Source organism: Prosopis cineraria, unplaced genomic scaffold (assembly GCF_029017545.1).
Source record: "Prosopis cineraria cultivar Desert tree isolate PC_DT_omini unplaced genomic scaffold, ASM2901754v1 PC6, whole genome shotgun sequence".
NCBI classification, from domain to species: Eukaryota; Viridiplantae; Streptophyta; class Magnoliopsida; order Fabales; family Fabaceae; genus Prosopis; species Prosopis cineraria.
The window spans coordinates 28,616,986-28,639,836 of NW_026555337.1; the positions used below are offsets into that span (position 1 = coordinate 28,616,986).

The 22,851-nt window shown below is 31.4% G+C and overlaps 2 protein-coding genes across 9 annotated transcripts; both read left to right on the forward strand.

Annotated features, from left to right (window-relative positions):
• The first annotated feature begins 668 nt into the window (after positions 1-668).
• On the forward strand, positions 669-10,466 carry LOC129312596 (65-kDa microtubule-associated protein 5). 2 transcript variants are annotated; one of them, XM_054955258.1, is made up of 12 exons: positions 669-811; positions 883-1,011; positions 1,441-1,644; positions 2,052-2,291; positions 2,379-2,594; positions 4,342-4,497; positions 4,604-4,763; positions 4,983-5,134; positions 6,456-6,543; positions 7,535-7,608; positions 7,681-7,755; positions 9,814-10,466. In XM_054955258.1, exons 2-12 carry the CDS (start codon positions 943-945, stop codon positions 10,075-10,077), a joined length of 1,698 nt encoding a protein of 565 aa, XP_054811233.1. In that variant the 5' UTR covers positions 669-811; positions 883-942; the 3' UTR covers positions 10,078-10,466. The 2 variants fall into 2 exon arrangements, with proteins under 2 accessions (XP_054811233.1, XP_054811234.1); XM_054955259.1 differs by lacking the exons at positions 669-811; positions 883-1,011 and having other exon boundaries at positions 1,521-1,644; positions 2,037-2,291.
• A 2,234-nt stretch (positions 10,467-12,700) lies between these two features.
• LOC129312375 (uncharacterized) lies at positions 12,701-17,620 on the forward strand. Of its 7 annotated transcripts, none has more exons than XM_054954946.1 (13): positions 12,701-12,894; positions 13,221-13,360; positions 14,564-14,643; positions 14,864-14,926; positions 15,030-15,085; positions 15,168-15,225; positions 15,316-15,355; positions 16,007-16,120; positions 16,220-16,251; positions 16,351-16,411; positions 16,667-16,758; positions 16,838-17,074; positions 17,337-17,620. In XM_054954946.1, the coding sequence occupies exons 4-13, from the start codon at positions 14,882-14,884 to the stop codon at positions 17,484-17,486; spliced, it is 885 nt and encodes a 294-aa protein (XP_054810921.1). In that variant the 5' UTR covers positions 12,701-12,894; positions 13,221-13,360; positions 14,564-14,643; positions 14,864-14,881; the 3' UTR covers positions 17,487-17,620. The 7 variants fall into 7 exon arrangements, with proteins under 7 accessions (XP_054810921.1, XP_054810923.1, XP_054810922.1 ...); XM_054954948.1 differs by having other exon boundaries at positions 14,572-14,643; XM_054954947.1 differs by having other exon boundaries at positions 13,258-13,360.
• Positions 17,621-22,851: the final 5,231 nt, after the last annotated feature.

The window sequence follows — 22,851 nt, forward strand, 5'->3', positions numbered from 1 at the left end:
AATAATAAGTGCCAATCATAAGTTTTGTTTAAATAATTATAATTTTTCTTCTTATATTTACAACAATACAATAGCAAATTACAAGTTCACATGTCAAATTACTAATATGACATTTAGTCATTTACAACAAGAACAATTTGATTATTTATATAAATTCATTAATGATAAAAATTTTTTAGAGACTTCAATGAAATTATAATACTTCGAGGGACTAAATTATTGTTTATATCATTCAAAAGAATTTTATTATCTTTTTCCTAAAATTTATATACTCTTTTATTGAATTATACTGGATAGATTTCAAAATAAATTGATTAATTTGGTTCGGATTCAGTTTCTTGTTCTTGAAACTTTCTTAGCATTTTCCATAGTTGAATTCTTTGAGCATTCTTATTGCTCAATTCATTAATTATTAATAATACGTCTTACTTTTAAAACTTCGCGTAATATAAAAAATATATCATCATCATTATTATGTTTATTAATATAAATATAATAAATGTTGCACAAGAAGAATTTGTCCATGATAAAGTTGACACTTAAATTTTTTCTTTTTGGCGTCAAAGTGACTTGAAAATTATAATTATAATTATAAAGGAAAAGTGGAAAACGGGAGATGGCCAAAAAAAAAAAAAAAAACACAGAGGGGGCAAAAAATTTTGGCGCCAAAACCCAAAGGCAGAGTTCAGTGGTCTCATTTCAAACACGATTCAGCCATTCTTCTACCCAGAAGAAGCAATTGGCAAGCAATTATGTACTCGGAAACGAAAAAGGAAACCACATCAACAAAATCAAAGGCTTAGTCATTCTCGTAACGCTCGCCGTTTCTGATTTGATTTGATTTGATTTCTCTCATTTCATTTCGTTTCGTTTCGCATCTAGGGTTGCTCTCTGTCTCTCTCGCGTTTGGATTTCTCTGCTCTACGTTTGTTTCCTCCGACAATGGCAGACCTGCCTCCTCCAATTTCGCCCTCTCGCACTACTTGCGCTTCTCTACTCAGCCATTTGCAGGTTCTTTGCTTTTGTTTTGTTAAAATGATGAGTAGTTGAGTGCATTCATGGAGTTACTCACCTGCCGGATGTTGGGGGTAACTAAATTGTAACAAGCGACGAAAGTTTGAAATGAAATGAATTTCGTTCTTTAAGTTAAGGGGCTTATCCACTTTATCCTTCTGATAATTTCCCGATTTCTCGGTGATCTAAGGGAGTTTGAATTTTTGTCTTTGTTGAATTATTATCTTTTTCAGAAATAAACTATTTGCATGATGGTAGAATTGTTGCGCGTTCCCAATTTTTTGAGGATTTGTTGACGCAGTTACCTTTTGAGTCTTTGTAATTTTTGTTGTTTTATTTTAACTTTGATGAATTAATTTTTGCTCTTTGTTGTGATTAGTGAGATAGCGAAGTAATGGAGTTATGATCCACTATTTTTTTTCCTAGATAATATGGGATGAAATTGGAGAAAGTGATAATGATAGAGACAAGATGCTTCTTCAACTTGAGCAAGAATGCCTTGACATTTACCGACGAAAGGTTGAAGAAACGAGGAAGTACAAGGCAGACCTGTACCAGTCATTAAGTGATGCAGAAGCTGAAATCACCAATATTTTATCTAGCCTTGGAGAGTGTGCCTCATTTTCACGGGTTTGTTGCTATTTTTCTTTATTCTTGTTGTTTTAAATGTTGATAACAGTTAATGAAATCTTGTACAATAGTTTGAAAAGGATTTTGTGTTAAAGAAGACTATTAGAATACTAATAGGGTATTTGCTGGTGGCACACATGTTCCTTACTTGTATAACAATTCTATATCAATTTTTTGGGAAAGCATTCTCTTTTCTTGCTATCTTATTTTCTATACTTTCCATAAGTTCTTATTATAAGAATTCCAATATATATATATTTTTACTTCTTTATCTACTATTTTTGGTTATAATTGCAACTATCTCCTGTCAATGATTTCAACATCTCTGTGTTCCTCTGCATGGTTAGCACTATGCTAATCCAATTACCAAGCTTTCTTTTGAATTGATTCAGTTCTCCATTTAAAAGGGAAAAGGTACTCTTAAGGAGCAAATAGCTATGGTTAGACCTGTCTTAGAGGAGTTGAGGTCAAAAAAGGAGCTACAAATCAAAGAATTTTCAAAGGTACTGTTCCAGATTTCCCAGATTAGTGCCGAAATAGCTGGGTGCAGACCATCCAATGAGGGTAGAGAACAGGAAGTTAATAATTTGACAGTCAAGAAGTTGGACCAACTTAAGTCACATCTTCAAGAACTTCAGAATGAAAAGGTCAGTACATGAGGCATTCTAAATAAACTACTTGCAATTCTGTAAGTTATGTTTTCTTAGTATTGCTTCCTTTATATCTACATGCAGATCTTGCGCCTTCAGAAGGTGACTAGCCATATCAGTACTATCCATGAGCTTTCAGTCGTAATGTCAATTGATTTTTTGAAGATGTTGAATGGAATTCACCCTAGCCTGGGTGACTCATCAGAGGGTATGCCAAAAAGCATCAGCAATGACACACTTGCCAGATTAACTGAGGTTATTCATTCATTAAAGCTGGATAAGAAACAAAGGCTGCAAAAGGTGAGTAATTATGATCTTGACAAAATAGTGGTAATAAACTTATACACATGTCTGTGCATATCATGTGCACCTACCTAGCAGTAGTTGTATATCATTTGATAGTCAGCAATAAATTACTTCAAGAAATTGTGTCAATATTTAGCGTTAATTTCTAAAGGAGATAAGTACCTTGATCATCCACATGCAAAGCATTGGATTATTTTGCTTGAGTTTTGACTTTTGACTTCCATACTTTGCCAACTGATTCCTTAACTTCAACATTCTTGCCACTTGTTCGTCTTTTAAATGAAAGAACTAATATGAAGAGAGAAGAAAAAAGCAAATGAGGAGTGTACATGAAAACATTCATAATCCATAACTAGATGGCATAAGTGAAGGGAAAGGCAAGTTAAACATGCAACAACTCTGCGTACTCTTTTTCTCTATCCTAAAGAGGCACTCTCTTTAATGACCCTTCAGTCAAATACAACGATGAGTTCTTTAATAGAAAATAATAGTGAAGTTGTGGGAGGAATGATCAGAGAAGAACAATGTATTGAACTTTTAAATGATTACTTCATATCTTTACAAAAGATGTCGTGCCTCTATCTATGGGCCTAAAGCTAAGAACTTACAATTGAATCCCTAGAGTTAACTTGCTAAGGAGAATGTACAATATTGTCCTTACTCCTTAAGAACTAATTTATTTTCAATTAAAAAAGAAGAATTGGAACTTAACAATTCCCCCATTATGCCATTATGTGCTAGTGTCCACAATGATAATGAAAATATGCAATGTTCCTATCATCTGTAGAGCTAATTGGAAAGTATGGCAAGCACATATTAAACATATTCAAAAGCTCAACTTTATGAAAAGTGGATGTGAAAAGCTTGCACAAAATCAAGTTTTGTCTTTTGTCACATAATTGAATAGGAAAATCAAATATTGATTGACTTTATCCATAGATTGTGGATAATTATTATGTTCTTTTTGCAAAATGATATGTCCTTGAGTAATATTACTACAAAGTATTGAATTCATTGATGAATGAGAATGGTAACATGTCAGTGGACAATACATATATAGCTAAATCATTTTAGCAAAATGTTGGTTTGCAAACTAAAAAAATATATTTTTGAGCCAAAAAGAAAGGCTATGGGATTGACAAAATACCTTAGCTATCACCCTAGCACTATATTCTTGAAGGCCTAAACATTTGTTGGAATAACAAATTCACTAAGTCAATGTATATTTTGACTCTCTAGAAGCTCTCACACTCATTTAGCATGAGTTCTTTGAGAACCACCATCTTGCTGAAACTATTAAAAGAATTAGGGAATTCATTATGAGGGACGAGACGACCACTTTTGATTATGTTCCTAGAGAAGCTAATAACAAATGCGCTGATCGGTTGGCACATCAAGCTTTTGATGACAATTTAAATGCTAAGATTTTTTAGATTTGACCCCTAGGGTGCATAAATCTTTTGTATTCTGACATGACATGATTTGTTTTTCCCTTGTATGGTTTATCCAAGGCCTTTCACTCAAAAAAAAAGAAAAAGGGCTATCAAAGGGGAAAGTGGGCTAGGCCAGATCTCCTTGAGTTTTTCCCAAATCTGAAGTGTCTTTAGTCATGAAGATACAAACTCGGTTTTAATGGTTTTTGTGGATGAAATATCAATTGCTGTGCCTGAATTTTAAGATGTGGTACTATATTTTGAAAAGCTTCATAAAAGTTCATTAATGCAATACTGGTTTGGCGTAGCTCCAAGAACTTGCTAGGTCCTTAGTAGAGCTGTGGGATCTCATGGAAATACCAATTGATGAGCAAAAGGACTTTAGCCATGTTACTAGCTTAATTCCATTGTCAGTTGATGAAGTGTCAAAACAAGGGTGCCTTTCTGTGGATGTCATTGAGCAGGTGAAAATTCTTTTTGTCTTGAGTTTATCTTGTAATCGTTCACTTGGTAAGAACCCTTGGCAAGGTATTTAATTTTCTGCTATTTATTTCTTTTAATTCCTTTTAGGCTGAGCATGAAGTTCAGCGCTTGGAAATTCTGAAGGGAAGTAAGCTAAAGGATTTGGTGTTTAAGAGGCAGAATGAGCTCGAAGAAATTTATACAGGAGTTCACATGGATGTGGATAGTGATAAAGCTAAACAGATTCTGACTGGCCTCATAGAATCTGGTTCCTGACTAATACTTCTTTCTCTCTTAATAAAGCTTAAGTTTTTAAAATTTTTATTTTCTTTCTCAAAGTTTATGCAAATTTTTGACAGCCATGTATTTAATTCCTATCTGCCACTTAAGCACTTGTGTTTATTATTTCTTGGTTTGCCTATTTTTTAGATGTGATCTTGTGTGATTTATGTAATAAACCAGTTTTTTTAAATTTATACCTTTTTAGGTAGTATTAGTCTTTCTGATTTGCTTCAGAGCATGGATGATCAAATCAGAAAAGCCAAAGAAGAAGCTCTCAGCAGGAAGGATATCTTGGATAAGGTAGAGAAGTGGCACTTAGCTGCTGAGGAGGAAAATTGGTTAGATGAATATGAAAGGGTAATTATTTTTTCATGTTTCTTTTGACATCTGTTATTGTAAAAGAAAGCCAAAATAAAGCAGTTGAAATATACCAATAACGAGGAAGATCATTAATGATTGATCGTTTGGCATATAGAACTTTAATTTAGATTTATATTACGTGCCTTTGGGCTTTGATATAGGGCGTTTTTTACTTCTTTTTTTCCTTTTCATCATCATCATCATCACTATCATTATTATTAATTTTCTTTTCGGGGGGGAGTTGGGGAAGTTCATACGTTAGGAATATACTTAACCTGGAACTTTACCCAAATGCTGGCCTGGCCCAACCACCAAAGCCAGAGTGATTCGATTTTTTTTTTTTGGACTGAAAAATGCATTCATAGACAAAAGAGATTATATCAACAAGGGTTTAAACTGACCACTTTCATCATCTGCCTCCTCCTGAGGGGAGGTGGAGGATGATTAAAGGTAGAAAAATTCACATCTAAACTATAAGACAAATTAGCCAAATAATCAGCAGTACAGTTCGACTCTCTAGAAACATGGTAAGTATTTAAACTCCAGTTCCTGTAGTAGCAAAGTCGTGCGTCATTCACTATGTCCTTAAAAGGGTATGATTTAGCACACCCTTTGTTATACAATATTTTTCAACATATACGGGGACTTATTAGAGTAACCCATTTTGCCATTCACTAAAAATTTACTAAAGGCAGGAAAAAGAATACTTGTGGCATCTTCATTTATTTTGTTTTTAGCTAGATGGACGATTGGATTTTCAGCTACTTGTTGTACACACAAATATTTTGCAACATCTATGGGAACTTACTAGAGTAACCCGTTTTGCCATTTACTAAAAGCGAGGGCAAGGCAAACTTGTGGCAGCTTCGTTTACGTTGGTTTTAGTTTGATAGGCTATTTTAATTTTTCACACTCACGCGTATTGGTGGAAACATCCTATTGGAACTCTAACTTAGGAAATGCATAGATTTTCTGTTGTTTTGGAAAGAACATTGTCGCATGGTGGAGAAAATAAGAAAATGCTGTGATAAGGTTTAACATTTGTTATCTTTTTGGACTTGGGGGATCATTTATATATCGTAAAAAAGATGAACATGCTAACATGTGAAGCACCGGAAGACATTTTCCAATTCAGGTTGATAAGTTGAATTTATCTCAGGTGACTGTCATTGTCTAAGATTACATTGACCAGTAAATATGATCAAATGCACATTATATTCCCACACTAGTTGCAGTATTTTTGTGGATCCATTTTTTAGGAGCTTACAAGAAATTTTATCTTTATATGCATCATTTACCTTGTTGACTCTCTTATCAGGATGAAAATCGATATAGTGCACTGAGAGGAGCACACAAAAATTTGAAACGTGCAGAAAAAGCACGGATCCTAGTAAGCAAAATACCATGTAAGCTTTCATATTGTTTACTTTCATTTCACGCTTTTTAACATTTTTATGATTGATGAGACTACCCTCTTGCTAATAAGGAAGCCATGTAAACTAGCAACCGATTTTGCTTGAAATTTGAATCAAGAAAGTGTTTGAAAGCCATGGAGACTAGCAACCATATTAGTTGTACCTAAATCATAATACCAAACCAAGATGGTAGATAGTAGCCCCACGGAAGAAGAGAAGAAATTTGAGCTATTGTAAGCCATTCAGAAGTATTTCCAAGTGAAGTATGTACCCTTTTTCTTTCTTTTGAAAGGAAGTCACTGATACCAAATCTGACCAGTGAATTGTCTAAGATGGTATGATGGAAGTCAGTTTCTCTTTGGTGGAAAAACCAGTTTGTCAGCGAGAAAAACATGACTATTAACTAAGATTTGGGTGCTACTATGTTAAAATTAGATGATTGTGACTTTTCCCCATCACTTCACGGACTTATTCTGGATAAGGTTATTACAAATTGTTTCCATATGGGGTTCGGATTTCATTAACTAACGAATCTGGAGACAACAGCTCTTAAAATATTATCCCTACTTAGTGCCTGATATTCTACTGAATCTTGGCTGAAAGTTGTGGGCTGCAATATTCTTAGAATGATATGTAATGGCTGACCTGGCCATATATTTTTCCTCTTGATGATATAATAAACATACAAAGCAGCATGACTTGTGACAGAAGGCCATTTAATTAGTCAAATCTCATTTTTGGCACTCAGCTGACCGCGCAGAATTTGGCTAAGTGAATCTTGTTTCACATTATTTGGTTTTAAGTAGAAGCAAGCATTCAGTTTTAAAAAAAACACCATCATGCGATTGCATTGAAAAGAATACACATGAAAGAAAATATGCATCCAAAATGCATACATTTTACAAAGGAGCTCCACGTAAGTACTTGCAATACCTATTTGTTTCATTGGTTTAACTCTCTTTTGAGACCTTTTGTTGACCAGCTATAGTAGAGAATTTGACTGCAAAAGTAAAGGCCTGGGAGACAGAAAATGGAATACCTTTCTTATATGACAAGGTAATGAACCTACTTTTGCTGATTTTAAAGGGAGAGATTATTTATTTTTTCAACAATTCGTTTCTTTTTCAGGTTCCATTGCTACAAAGCTTGGATGACTTTAATGCGCAGAGGCAACAGAAAGAAGAAGAGAAGCGCAAATCTCGGGTATTGCTTGCTGTGATAATTGTTTTCTTTCAATATTTGGCTTTTCATTTTTAGTCTATATCATTCAGAAAATAAGAATTAAGTCGTCCCTGTTTTGTAGGACACAAAATATATGAATTTGCCTCATACAACCAGCTATATGGTATATATGATAGTTATTTTAACTGAGGCTAAAGATCTTATTTACTCTTAAGCTTGTTTTTGTGGAATGCTAGGCACCATGTAATGAAGGGTGGGGCAATATTGTTAATTTGTTAAACAAATTTTTTTAAGGAACCACATTGCTCATTTGTTAAATATTCATTAATTTGATCATTAGTTGATCCAAATAATTATAGAAAGGGCCTAGAAAATTACAGAAAATTACCCAAAAAATTACAGGAAAAGACTTTTATAGGAAAATTATACTAATTAAGTCTTTTAAATTACAAATGAATTCCAATAGACTAATGTTATTTCTTACTCATAAAAGATCAAAATAGCATTTTAACCAATCATTTTGATCAACTACTAGGTGATTATTAGATTACTATTACTAAACACAGATAAGTAATTAAAAATATTAATTTTTTAAAATATATTAATTAATACTTTAATATTTGATGATTTAAATATTATTTTTTATTAATCTTCACATAATTTACAAGTCAACTTTTAAGATATACAAATTTTTGAAGGAGGATTTATTAATTTTGGAAGAAGACTTATGATTTATCATACTATTTTAATTTAGAAACCACCAATAAATCTCAGAAAAATTAGTTAAGCTATTAATATTTAAAAGATGATTTATAAATTTTGGATAAATATTTGTAAATAACAATACTTAAATGATTAAATATTTAAATATTTTAACAAGATTTAATTACTTATTGATGTTCCCATTATTGGTGATTTGATAATCACGTGATAGTTGGTTAGTTGGTTAAAATGATATTTTCATATTTTATATAGGTAAAAAATAACATTAGTCTATTAGAATTTATTTGTAATTTCAGGGAATTAATTAGTACTAATTTTCTTATAAGATCTTTTTATTTAATTTTTTGGGTTTTTTTTTTGTAATTTTTCAGGTATTTTCTGCAATTTTTTAATTAACCAACCGTCAACTTAACGGATATTTAATAGAGGGGCAATATTACTCCTTGAAAAAATATTTAGGAGGATTGCTTTTTGTTATGGTTTCCCAATACTTTTAAAAAAAGTCTAGGGGTAAATTAGGTTTTTAACTCTTTTAACTATCATTTGTTTTTTAATGAGTAGGCCCATTGGTGCTATGTTGTTACCAAGTGGACTTGTTTCATTATTTAGAGGCATTGCTTATTGTATTCTACAAACATTATATGCAGATATGAGACACATCATATCTTCCATGTTGGCTGTCAAAGAATCAATCAATAAATATAAAATCGGGAGAATTGCATTGAAGGATCAAATTCACAACTTAATTATTAAGAAGGATCCCATATTTATCACTCACATGGCGACAAATTTATTGGTTGAACTACAAGAAGTTACTATTCACATAAGCAAATTTACAACTAAAGATATTTACCACTCAAACGACACAAATTTACAAGTAGAGTGACAAGTATTTGTCACTAGTGGTCCTTATGAATAACTTTCCTATAAATTACAAAATTCATAACAAGTCGCACCATTTGGAAATCGTAAATATGCCGACTCACTCACTCTCTATGCAATGCATGAAAAAAACCAAAAAACTGGTTACTGCAACTCTATTTTGTTCTATTCACTTGGCCACGCCCCTTCCCTTTTCTGTTTGGGAGTCAATACAGGAAATGCATCAAAGTGAATCAAGTTAACTCAAAATAATACTCAAAAGTTTGAAAGATTAATCCATATAAATGTTCTAAAATGTTGGTCTAATTTTTCATTGGGTGTCCCACAATTTTCAAAAAATCTATTCTCCATTTTCTGCTGGAAAGTTGGCTGCAACAGTTGCTATATGCTGTGATACCTATGGCTTTTTTATTTTTGATGCAACAGTTCCCGAATGGTTAATGCTTTTCTAATTTCTGGTTATGATTTTTACAGGAGCAGAGACGACAACAAGAACAACTTGCTGCAGAACAAGAGGCACTCTTTGGTTCAAAGTCTACAACGAAGAAACCTTTTGGTCAGACTACAAATAATAACAGCATAACTGGGACACCCATTGGGCGCCGAGTCCTTACTCCTTCAAGCCGATATGGATCATTGAGCGCCAAGGAACGTAGAGAAAGTGGCAGGGTCAATAAAGTGGCACCAGTGAACTACGTTGCTCTTCAGAAAGATGATTCTATTTCTGGGAACAACTAAGGCGTTTTCTCTTGCAGAATATATCATGTAAATCGGTCATATTTGTAAATGGTCATATTCTATAGGCTCTTTCTTATCTTCCATATGAGACTGCTTCTTATATAGGTGAGGACACGGATTGCTGATATAGTTAAATGGCCTATTCTACATAAGTGATCACGTAAAATCTTTTTGAATCATGAAGAATGACATTACTTTAGGGGTTGCTTATAGTGTAGTGTGTGAGAGTATAATGGTATTGGACAATTCGTTCAACCGATCTCTTTTAGTGAGATAAAACTTGTTCTTGCCTATAGTACATTGTGTTCATTCGGTCAATTTCTTAGAAACGAAAGGGATGTTCTAAGACTTGTTCTAGTAATTTTTCTTTCCTTGAGTGTTGCTCAATATGCTTTGCTTGAAGGCTTTATTTATTTATCTTTGTAGCTAGTTCATTCCGCCAACAAAGTTACAAAGTTTTATCTCTTTGAACTTGAAAGTATGATCTAGTTCAGGTGAATTTTCAGGATTTAACTTGTCTAATTTTTTTTTTTTAATAACAAAGTTGTACATATTAGTTCATCCTACCTTGTTTATGTCTCTATATTAAAATAGCTACTTACTCTTTAAGTATAGAACTAAGCCTCCTTTAACATGGGATTATGGAAAGGATTTTTTTTAAATAATAATAACTGTTATTTAATGATGATTATTTTTATTTTATTTATTATTAATATTAAAAATATAAGAGTAATTTTCTTGGGCCTAAATAGGAGTTAGTAAATTTCACTAGACTTTTTTTTGTACTCTTGTATTTTTAAATTTATTTTTAAAATTTTTATCACTTGCAATTTTTTTTTAGGCCCAGAAACTACTTGCACAATTCAATATTTTTTTGTGTGTGTGAATAAAGTAGGAATATTCATTCAACTGAACGGAACCAAATTACAAGCAGAAAAACTAAACAAAGAGAGGGGGAAAAAACGCAAAACACCTACAATACCACCCTTAATTAACTACTGGGTGGTATGTCAAAAAAGTTTAAATCATTAGATATAGTATGATTCAACTTAGCAAGGTAGCCGGCTACTTTATTATCCTCCCTATACACAAGGTTAAAATTTACATTCCATTGTCTACATAAAAATTTTCTAGCAGAGTTAATAATATCTTGAAAAGCATTATAACTATGATTGCTCTTTGTGATTGTCCAGATAACACAAATAATTACAAAAAATCTCTACATTCTTGAATCCTTTTTGCCAACATAATTACAAAAATTTTTGAAAGTGTAATTATTATATATTTTTTAGTTGCATACAAAAAAAATATTTTTTGGCAAATATAGATTTTTAAATAATTCTTACTTTAAAGAGGGACATTTTGGTCAAATTAAAAATTTAAGAATCAAATTTAACAGTCAACTAACAATTAGATGGGCGTTTACAAATCATATATTTTAATTTAAAGAGATTTTATATGAGTTTTTAAAATAAAAAAGATGTTTGCATAATTAAATATATGATAAAAGGATGATCGATATATTTTACTTTATAATTTCTTTTCCTTTTGCCATTGGAAGTGTATACATGATTATTGTCCTGAGAGGTTGTGATGAGGGAAAAAATGAGATTGTACATCGTTCTTATTAACTCATCTATTTTCTTGTTCCCCCTAAATTGATAAAAGTTAATGAAAATAAAAACAAGTCAAATATTCATATTCTAAATAAAAATGAATAAATGATCAAAGTCTTGCACCCCTAAATTGTTTGGGTGCAAGGTTTTTTAGCTGGGGTGTAAGGTTTTTGGTTGGGGATATATGTGTTGAACATCTAGTTTTTGTTTTTGTTTTTTCAATTTTATTAGTTTAAATAGAGAGATATTTCAGTCATTTATTAAAATTATTTAATGAATAAAATATTAACTTTAGTCTCTCAATTGCATTTGATTCTTGAGACTAATTTCCTTTCTAACAAGGTCCCTTTCTTCAATTTTTCCAAATTTTGTTACATTATAAAATTTGTTAATTTTTATCATATTAGAAAATTCTAATTTTTGTCAAATTTATTGAGACTTATTTAACTTTTACACTACTAGTGTGTGGTTGGGTGCAAAGATTCTGTCTTGAAGTATAAGAATTTTGGCTTGAATGCAAGGTTTTTGGCTTAAGATGCATGTGTTAAATAAGTGACTTTTGTTTTTTTTTTTTTCAATTTTATTGATTTAAAGAGAAAGGTATTTCGGTAATTTAATTAAATTGTTTAATACAAAAAATATTAGCTTTAGTTATTCAATTGCATGTGGTCCTTGGGGTTAATTTTCTTTCTGTCCTTTTCATCAATTTTTCCTTTATTTTTTGCTATTTTTTAATTTTTTATTCAAAACAAATGCTGAGTGATGTGCTAACCGAACAAAATTTAACATCTTAGCATGATATTTAATGGTGTAATTACACCTCAACAAATGTAATATTGTTAATGACTGAAGGGACTAGCATTATGGATGGTAGAAATTAGAGAGACTGATTATAATGAAAATAAATTTTAAGGATTAAAAGTAAAACATCATGAAACTACGATGATCCCGTAGTGTTTTCCATTTTTTAAAATACAAAGGCAAGCTCACGATTATGCAGGCTGGCCCCGTCCTTTTTTAGGGCTGGGTTAACAAAATCCATTTTTTTTAAAAGCGAGCTCGTGCTTTCAATCCATCTTTTTGTTCCCGCTGCTTCATCAATATCACGGCCGCTTCTCTTTGTCGACGCAGTGAGACACTATTGACGCCGTCCCTCGCTCGCCGTCTTCAATCTTTGGCATCGACCCTTCATTCTTCGCAGGTAGCCAGTCACATCGTTTCGCCTCCAGCTTACTGCTTTTGCTTCTGAATGGGTGTTGTGTTGCTTGCGATTCATAACGGTTCTTTGTCCCTTTCTTCCATCATGTCCGCTTTTGATTTTTTGGTAATTTTTTGCCAGATTTTTATGATGAATGATTGTAATCTGCTTGAAAAATGTTTGATAATCTGTTTGATTCTCCTAGCACTTATCAGTTTATGTGTGAAGTTGCAGTATTTTGGAAAACTCATTGGCATTTGCTCGTCATTCCGTAATTAGCTGGTTGTTTTGTTTATTTGACTTGGCATTTGATTTTGGGATAATCTAAGATGGCGATTACTCTTTTTTACCCCCTGCCAAACAAAGAATCCGTGAAGCCGATTTAGGACCCAATTTACAACATGCGTCTGGCAAGGCAATCCAATTCAAATCTTCAAACTCTGATGTTAGGAAGCTTAAGGAAACAAAGGTGTGATTCAAGGGCTATGATATGTTTGTTCATGTATTGGATAATTCGAGGAATCTTTCTTCTGTTTAACTTCTGTGATATTTTAATTTGTCACTAAAGCTTTTAATTAAAGCTTACAATTACAATTATGTGGAAACATTTAATTTTGAGCAAGTAGCATATTGGGTCAGCAATAGCCATTTTGACGCAGAAACCCTGGGTAAATTGAAGCCGAAACCACCAAATCAAGTGCATAAAGAACCCTAAACAAGTTACCAGAGTCAGATGTGGAATTCGGAACCCTATGAACTTTAAACCCATGAATTCAAAATATCAAAGAAGTGTTGAATGCTACAAAGGGACTTGTCCACGATGAATTCAGGCAATTCAGGAAGAAACCATGAAGAGAACTAAAAAGACTCTAGTATCATATTACTGCAAAATTTGTTTTGCCTGCAACCTTATTAAATTTTTTAAATAGGCTACGTCTTATTAGGAAACTCTAGTGCTAAGGAGCATTGATAAGGGGTACGTGTATTGGATGACACAACATGATATGGTGGATACAACAATATAGTGCCTCTATCAGTAAGTTGGGTTTAGATCTTGTGATTGGCCTGATTGGCAAGACAACATCCTGGTTCTATTTGTTCATGTCAGTTTCTCTTCTTGGCATTAGTACTCTATGAGGTGGGAGATAAACCCTTCTGGATCTGCTAAATGTAGTCACCGAGTGCAAAATGCATGGACACTATTATTCATATAGGCTGTATGCGGCCACACACACATACACACACATCTAGCATTCACACCTCAACAATGTTTATTCAAGCATTTCTTTTCAATAGTTTCAATCCTTTGTTGTTCTAGTGTTGACGGGATGGGTGGTTTTTATAGCATTCACTCCTCTTTGTATCATGCACAGATCAATTCAATAATTTTTAGTTTATTTAATTTATTATGGTAATTTGATTTTGCTGGATAATGGGCATAATAAATTCAATTATTTTTCTTTTAATATACAGTATATTATTATTTTTCAAATTAAAATAGCTCCCTTCACATGTGATGAAATTTTTCCCGTGCATCGCACCGGGGAGGATTCTCATAAAACAGGGGTATAATAATATATTTAATTACTTGGTGCTATCTAACGAAATCAATCAACAAAGCCCCCTAATTGAGAACCCAAAAGGTTGGTTCAATGATTGTGTCAAGTTTCAGACGTGCAGACTGCAGACTGCGTTGGCCGTTGTGTAGGGTTTTCAGAAGTTGCTCATTGCCTTCAACTCTTCACACGGCTGGTATGATATTGTTGCTTCAGAGTTTCACTTCAAAAAAGCATGTTTAAAATTGTTATAAATGAGCTTGTTAGTTGTAATAGACTAATAGTTAGCAATGTATTTGATCATGAACAATGATTGTTGTATTTTTCAAGCTTCTCACTTGTCATTGATCAATCATTGTACTTTTCAAGCTTAAACTATACTGGATTTGCCTGATGTCCTTTTTTCTTTTGTTAAGAATTGAAAACAGATTCTTATGGATTCAGATTCTTTAAAACGAATTGCTCCTGCCCGAAGGAAGGTATGTTTTGAATATGTTTAGTATTCAATTATTCATCTGTTATTGTTTAGTTGTCCTCTTTAGATATCTTTAAGAAGTTGATGAATAACTTCAATGGTTGCAGGTAAAATTTGCTCCAAAAGCTCCACCTCGTCGAGTGCCAAAGGCAGAAGTTAAAACGTATGTGACATTATGTTTTTTACATAACACATCTCAATTTAATTACCCTCTTGACTGCTCTCTAACTGGGTTGTTTATATAGTGAAGTGGTTGATGATGCGGATGCTGTTCAGGCTAAGGACTTGCTGCACCGTTTCAATGTATTTGTACTTCCATTGTCATTAATTTTCCTGATTTAATTTTGTTTTTCACTTTTATATTCCATGTTGAAAATTTCTGCTTTTCTTCAGGAGAGTTCAATGAGAGCAAAGCCTAAGCTTGAGAAAAAAGGTTTAGTCTATTACTCCCTTCTGTTATGAGATTTTTGATCCGTTTTATGCAGTTTCAGTGTATTGAGGTGGAGGATGGTTTTCTATTCTCAATTTCTCATCAACATAAGCCTATGATTAATCCTTGTTTTGGTTCTTGAAACTTCATCATCAAAATAGATTCTATTCTTCTATTCAATTTTCACATAGATGAGTCAGAGATTTGTTTTATTTATTTAAAAAGATTGGAATTGGATAAATGGTAACCTGATACATAACTGACTTTGAAAGATCCAATTTAAATTAGAGTCCTTTAGCAAAACAAGTTTTGGGTGGAGTATTCAACAAAGTCGAATTTTCTTCAATATCTTTATGTTTTGTGTGTGGTATTGTTTTCCATATATGTGGAATAGCACTAGAAGAACTTACTATCTCAATTGTTTGTAGCATTCCTATGTTAGGCACCTTTGTAGGTTCCTTACGCATCAAAAGTGAAGTTTAAGTCACACAATTTAAATGCTTTGTATCTCTGGTTTATAGATCAGATCCCTTATCGCTTTAGATGTAGAGATCTCAATGATGCTTCACAAGATATGGTGTTCGTCAACATTGAAGCAGCATTATTCTTTTCGTTTTGTTTTCTAAAACTGCATTGTTCATCTTTTGTTTGCAGTTTTGGCTTCACAAATTGCTTTCGGTATTGGAGGTTCCTCAGCTTCAATCAAATCATACGGTGCTATGTGGGGTGCAAGTCATAGTGGCAGTTCTCAGAGTTCAGCCTTCACTGGTATGTGGCCATCCAGACAGTCTGTCATATCCCTTCATGGCTATTGGATCCCTACATTGTCTTTGTAATGCCAATTCTTCTGTGATGCTTTCAACACAGGTGTGAGAGAGAAAGTATACCAAGAACCATGGGTAAGCGTACTCTTAGTCCTGTTTCCTTTGTGTATATTTGGAGGCACATTTGTGCATGCTTGTTCTTTTGAGGTACTGGTTTGATGGAATTTGCTGCAGGACTATTACAGTTGTTATCCAGTAACTGTCCCTTTAAGGAGGCCGTATTCAGGAAACCCAGGTATATTCCAAGAAACAACTTCGGAGAAAAGATGACAAAAACAGTAAAGAAAATTTGTATACCATAATCATTAAACAATGTCATTGTCTTGACTACAGAACTACAAATGTAGACTTCTGGTCCAATACATGTGTTGTTTACTGTTAACATGATTGTTTTTTTTCTGCTAGAGTTGAGGGTTTATTTCTCAGTTATTTTGAAGGCCGTTTTGTCTGATGCAATATCAGGTGTCTCTAATTTGCATTTCTGTAATAGAACTTCTTGATGAGGAGGAATTTGGGGAGGCTGCAGAATCCTTAACTTATGATGAAAATTCATCAAATCCAGCAATTGATCTTGGACTGTTGGTAAATAATCCGAATTTAGGAATGTTTTGGTTGATTTATTTATCATAAATCATAGTTCTCTGAGCAAACTTATTTGTAGGAGGAAAATCCGGAAGCGAGTTTGTTTTTGCTTCAGTTACCTCCAGCTTTGCCTATGAATAAACAATCAGCTACTGCAAGAGCCCAGGATGCGCCTTCAAGATCCAAACCGCCAGTGGGGACCCAACCTGTGGAAAAGCCGTGTAATCTGAACCAGTTACCATCTGGATTGTTAGGTAAATTGCTCGTATACAAGAGTGGTGCGGTAAAGCTGAAGCTTGGTGATACTCTTTATGATGTAAGTATTGCATTTAGAAGCTATATGATGAGGAGTGGATCCGAGTTTTATTGCATCAATTCTTATTCTTTTGATGCTTGAAATTCAAAACTGTGAAATGCTTTGAGGCTTAGAGCCATACTGTATTGATAATGTTGCATCAGATGTTTTGTCACATGCAAAACCCATAATTGCATTACTCTTGAAATTCATATCCCTTTCAAGAGAACTAATGTGATGTCTTTGACTTTATTTTGCGTTTGCTTTTACCAAATGGTCGCAGATTTCCTCTGGCATGGATTGTGTTTTTGCCCAAGATGTTGTTGCAGTCAATACTACTGAGAAGCATTGTTGCACTGTTGGAGAGATCAGCAAGCATGTTACTATAACTCCAGATATAGATGCCATAATAGAGAGTGTTGCTGATTTATGATGAATTTATGATGAATTTAATACGTTTTAATATAGTTTGTTCTTTCTTTCTTTCTTTCTTTCTTTTTAAAGAAATTGTTTGATTTATTATTCATATTGAGAAATGAAGAGAGGAAAGGGAAATTTTCTTTGAAATTATGCTTTAGATTGAACAAAAGGAACGAAGTTGCAAAGAGAATCCATGGCACTGGAAAAGAAAAGAGAAATAAATTTATTTAATCTCTTTGTAATTTTCACGTTTGAGAATCTATTTCCCCCGATTGCTTGGTGACTCCCATGTCAAAATTATAACCAGCAAAACTTGAGTTTTTAACCTATGTTTTTGTGGACATTTATATTAGAATCTCTCTTCGTTTTTAAAATTGCCTCTGTTTTTTATTGTTTTTTGACATGGCAGATGAGTGAATATCTAACCTTTTATAATGGAATTGAATACACTGCAATTTGGCCAGGCTAACTTTATTTTAGCTAGGCTCAATTTAGATTGAGCTTAAAATACTATAACATATAAAAAAATTCATATAATTAAGTTTGATTTTAACTCATGGTACTTTTGATTTATTCAAGTTGGTTTGAATACTTAAATTGTTAAATATTATTTTATTTTATTTTATTTTTTAAAAATAATATTTTCAATTTTTATATTATTTTATCTATAATATATTATAAATGCCATTGACCTACAGTACCCATCCATTTTTTTTTTACTTTTTAATTGTTTGACATGCAGCACCCCCCTTTTTATTTTGCTTTTTCATTGTTAATTTTTTTAATATGATATAATAAAAAAGTTAAAGAATAGCATGGGCCTTATGGTAAAAGAGATACATGTGGGACCTATAAAAATAAATTGTTAGTATGAAACTTATAGCTAAAAATGAGTAAAATATTTTGTCTATTTTCACCTTAATTAATGATGTCTCTACTCTATTTTTTAAAATTTATATGAACATTTCTTAATATATCATTGTAAAATCCAAGCCTCCCTTTTATTTTTAAGATTTTATTTTCATTCACCTAATCATTAGTTGAATGTTAAATCATGTATGTTGGATTAAAATATATCCATTTAAATGTTGTCTAAAAATTATTTAAATGACCAAAAAATAAATTTTTTCTTATTTAAATTTTTATTACTTAAATGTATTTATCTTGTAACTTTTATAAAAAAATTAAATATATAAATTGGACAAAAAAATATTCAAAAACACAGTTTATGGACTTAATAAAGAGAAAAATAAAATAAAATAATTTTTAATAATTTGGGATAGTTAAACTATCCTAACAAACTCAAAAGCTAGATGTCTCAAGAGTCGGGCTTAATTATAAATTTTTATGTATTTAGGTATTTTCAACTTTGGTATGAATTGAAGCTCTAAAAGTAATGGAGTGAATGTAAGATTTTAATAAACTTGATTTTTAAAAATTAGAGTAGTGTGGTTTAAAAAAATGGTGTGTGGGATCTACCACTAAAAAATGAGGTGGGGTCTACATTTATAAATTTTAAAATTTTAAATAAGGTGTGAAAAATAATAAAATTTTTATATTTTGAGAGATTATATAGGATTCATAGTAAAATTAATGGTGAATATAAAAATTTAATCCATATTTTTTGGATGCAAAAGTTTTGGCCATACTCTCAAAACTTGTGGCAACCCCCCTTGTGTAGGGTATAAAATATATTATTTTATTATTTATATGTAAAAGTTGATTATGATTTGAAAACATAAAAATATTGATATAGTTGTGTGTCCCAAGTCTGAGCAAACAAAATTATGAGTTACAAGTTAATTATATGATGTTAATGAATTTATCTTCCACTATACACATAATCTTTTCTCAATAATCATTTTGCTACTTTTAATGATTGTACATATGATTGATGAATGGTATTATACCATGGATTATATTATTTGCTTGAGTTACAATTATTATAATTATGATTTATAAATAATATTATGACATAAATTGTAGTATGATTCATTATAATATATGTTTTGTTTTCCTTAAGGTGATACATGAGGCAACACATTTTGAAAAAGAACAAGTTCTATTATATTTCAAATTGTAGGAAGTGAAAATTTTTAAAAAACAATGCTATATATATATATATATATATCTATATAAGTAGCACATTGCAAAATAAAAGTCATTTCTTATAGGTATCATCCCGTTAAAATTTTAGTCTCATACTTGCTGATTGTGGAGATACCTTAAGAAACAAGAAGAAGTTAAGTTATGTTTGTTAAACTAAAATACTCCTATTTAAATGTAAATGTTGTGTAAAAATTATTTAAATTTTAAAATAATTTTTTTATTTAAATTTTTATTATTTAAATGTATTGATTTTGTAACTTTTTAAAAATTAAATATATAAAAAATATATTCAAAGACACAATTTATGAACTCAATAAAGAGAAAAATAAAATAATTTATCATAATTAGGGCAGTTAAACCAACTTAAAGAAGCCCGAAAGCTAAAGGTGTTAAGAATCAAGATTAATTATAATTTTTTATATGTTTAGATATTTGAGATTCTACAGGTAATAGAGAGAATGTAAAATTTTAGTAAACTTTATTTTTAAAAAAATTAGAGTAGTGTGGTTTAAAAAAGCAGTGCATGAGACCTATCATAAAAAAATGTGAGTGATGTCTACATTTATATATTCTAAAAATTTAAACAAGTTGTACAAATTAATAATTTTTTTATATTTTGAGAGATTATGTAGGATTCATAGTAAAAATTAATGGTAAATATAAGATTTTTAGTAAAATAATAGGTGTTAGATATACAAAAGTAAGAATATATTTCAAATTGCAAGAGATGAGAAATAAAAAAAAACAATGCTATTGTTATACATTGCAAAATAGAAGCTGTTCTTTATAAGTATCATTCCATAAAAATTTTAGTTTCATATTTGCCAACTGCGGAGATATAGAAGAGGATTTTAATTTATTAATTTTTACAAATTAATAAATTATAGAGTAAAATACATTGACATCCCTTTTGATTTGTTAACATTGTAAAGACTTCTTCTTTATTTTTAAAACTTAAACTTTAGTCTCATTTTATATCTATTTTAGAGTGAAACATTCAATTAAATAGTAAATATAAAAAAATAGTACTATTTTAAAGACAAATATCTACTTTATTAGAGTGAGATTCAGTTAAAAATATCTTATATTTTTAAAAATATGGAGTATGTATTTAGTTTTTTATGTGTTTAATTTTTTTAAAAATACTAAATAAATTAGTTTGATGACTAATAAATTTAAATTATAAATAAATATTTAAAAGAATATATCAAGAATAATATTTTAGTCAAATATATATGATTTAACTATCAAATAATAATTGGATGGGTGAAAATGAAAATTTAAGAGTAGAAGGAATATTTTTATTTTATAACTTTTAACTATTGATTTTAAAAGGAATTTGTATATATTTTAAACATAAAAAAAATCTTTATAGTTAGGTTAAAATAAAGGGAAAAGTAATATATTTTATTTTAAGGATATTAAAATAATTTCTTAACAATGTTAACATATAATTTGAACCTTAAACTATTGGTTCAAGGGTGATTTGAATTCTAAAATTTAAAAAAAAATATATTTTGAACCCTAAATAATTAAAATTGAGACAATTTTGCCCTCATCATTAAATTTGAACAAATATCCATTAGTTTTTTAAAATTAGAACTTAATGTGTGATGTTTACTAAATTCTACCGTCTTTCTCTTACTCTTGCATCGCACGAGGTAAAAATATAGTTAATAATAAAATAATGAATTTGGGTATTCGGGTTTGGTTTGAATTTTTGAGTTTATTTGGCAAATCAAATAAGTTTGAAATAAATTTTCTTTTTTCTAAACTTCCAAATTTGATCATAAGATTTTGAGCCTAACTCAAATTACTGTCTCTAAATACACCATCTCTTTGACTCCACATCTTCATAACCCTCATTATTTCCATGATTTCCATACCCTATTGTGTCATAATAAAATTTCATAATCCACTAATAATGTGATGCTTGTAATCCCCATAACCCTCATTTATAATTAACGACTTGCTTAATTCCTAGCCTGAAAATGTGGATAAAATATCCTCAAGGTGTAGATAAATATGGTTATTTTCTTTGTTTCCATCATTGAGGAATAATGTAGTTTTTTTGTTTAAATCAAAGTGAGAGAGTGTTCTCTCTTCTTCCCCTGGACTCTTGAGCCACTTTCATTGGCGTCGGCGATGGTTTCAATTATTCAGTAATTACATGTATGACGTCATCGGCTCAAAACAAAACAAAATCATGAGATGCAAGTCACTAAAATTTCATAACTTAGAAGAAAATTTAACCTCCAAATGCATGTATCAATCTGAAGGTAAGCAAAACAGATATTCTTTGGTTAGATACCTTGGCCTTGTTTACTAAATGAAAATGCACATACTAGCTTACAACGTGTTAGAGCTGGTGCAAGGTGATTTGAGCTCCATATTGTGGTTGAAGAGTCATAACTGTGTAAGGAGCATGAGCGTAAGAAGGATAAATCTTTGTAATATCTTAGCTATAGCCATCTTAGCTTCTAGCATGGCAAAATTTTGGCCAATATAGGTCCTTGGTCGCCAATTAAAAGGAAAGCATGCTAACTGATCCTTACTTGCCTTGTAGACTCAATCAGAGAATCTCCCTGGTCTAAACCCGTTTGCATCATCGCCCCAAATTTCAGGATCATGATTAAGTAGCAAAATAGGCAGTGTAAGATCAACTCCACCTAGAAGTGTGATGTCTCCCATCTTTGTCTCTTTGTATGTATGTTGATACAGAGCAATCACTGGTGGATATGACCTCAAAACTTCATAAAGTATCATGTTTATTTGCAGAAAGATGATGTTTCTAGAATTGGTTGATGAATAAATGCACCTTTCAAACCCAATTTAATATTGAGAAGGAATTGAGGTATGTCTTCGTGAAGTACTAGCTATTTTGAAGTTGTCCATGTCAGCCACCGGCAACATAAAACCGCTTGCACTCATCTACTACATCTTCCTCTGTCATTTGACCATCATTGTGCTCATTGTGCTATGTGATTGATGATGGATTGAGAGGCATAACGGAAGATTAAAATTTTAAATTTTTTATTTTAATGTGGACTGAGTCAAATTGTTTAAGTCAAGGTGAGAAGAACAATTACCTTTTTTCGTGCTTCACGTGCGTTTTCTTCAAGAGTTTAGATCTCAGGAGCCGACAATGTAAATATGCTCCCTTTACTAGTATTTATAAGAACACTCTCTAACTTGAACAGCGTGCTAGCGCTCCCAACGTCCATTCTTTTTTGAACGTTAGTTTTCCTTTCTTTAGGGTGTTTCGTGGC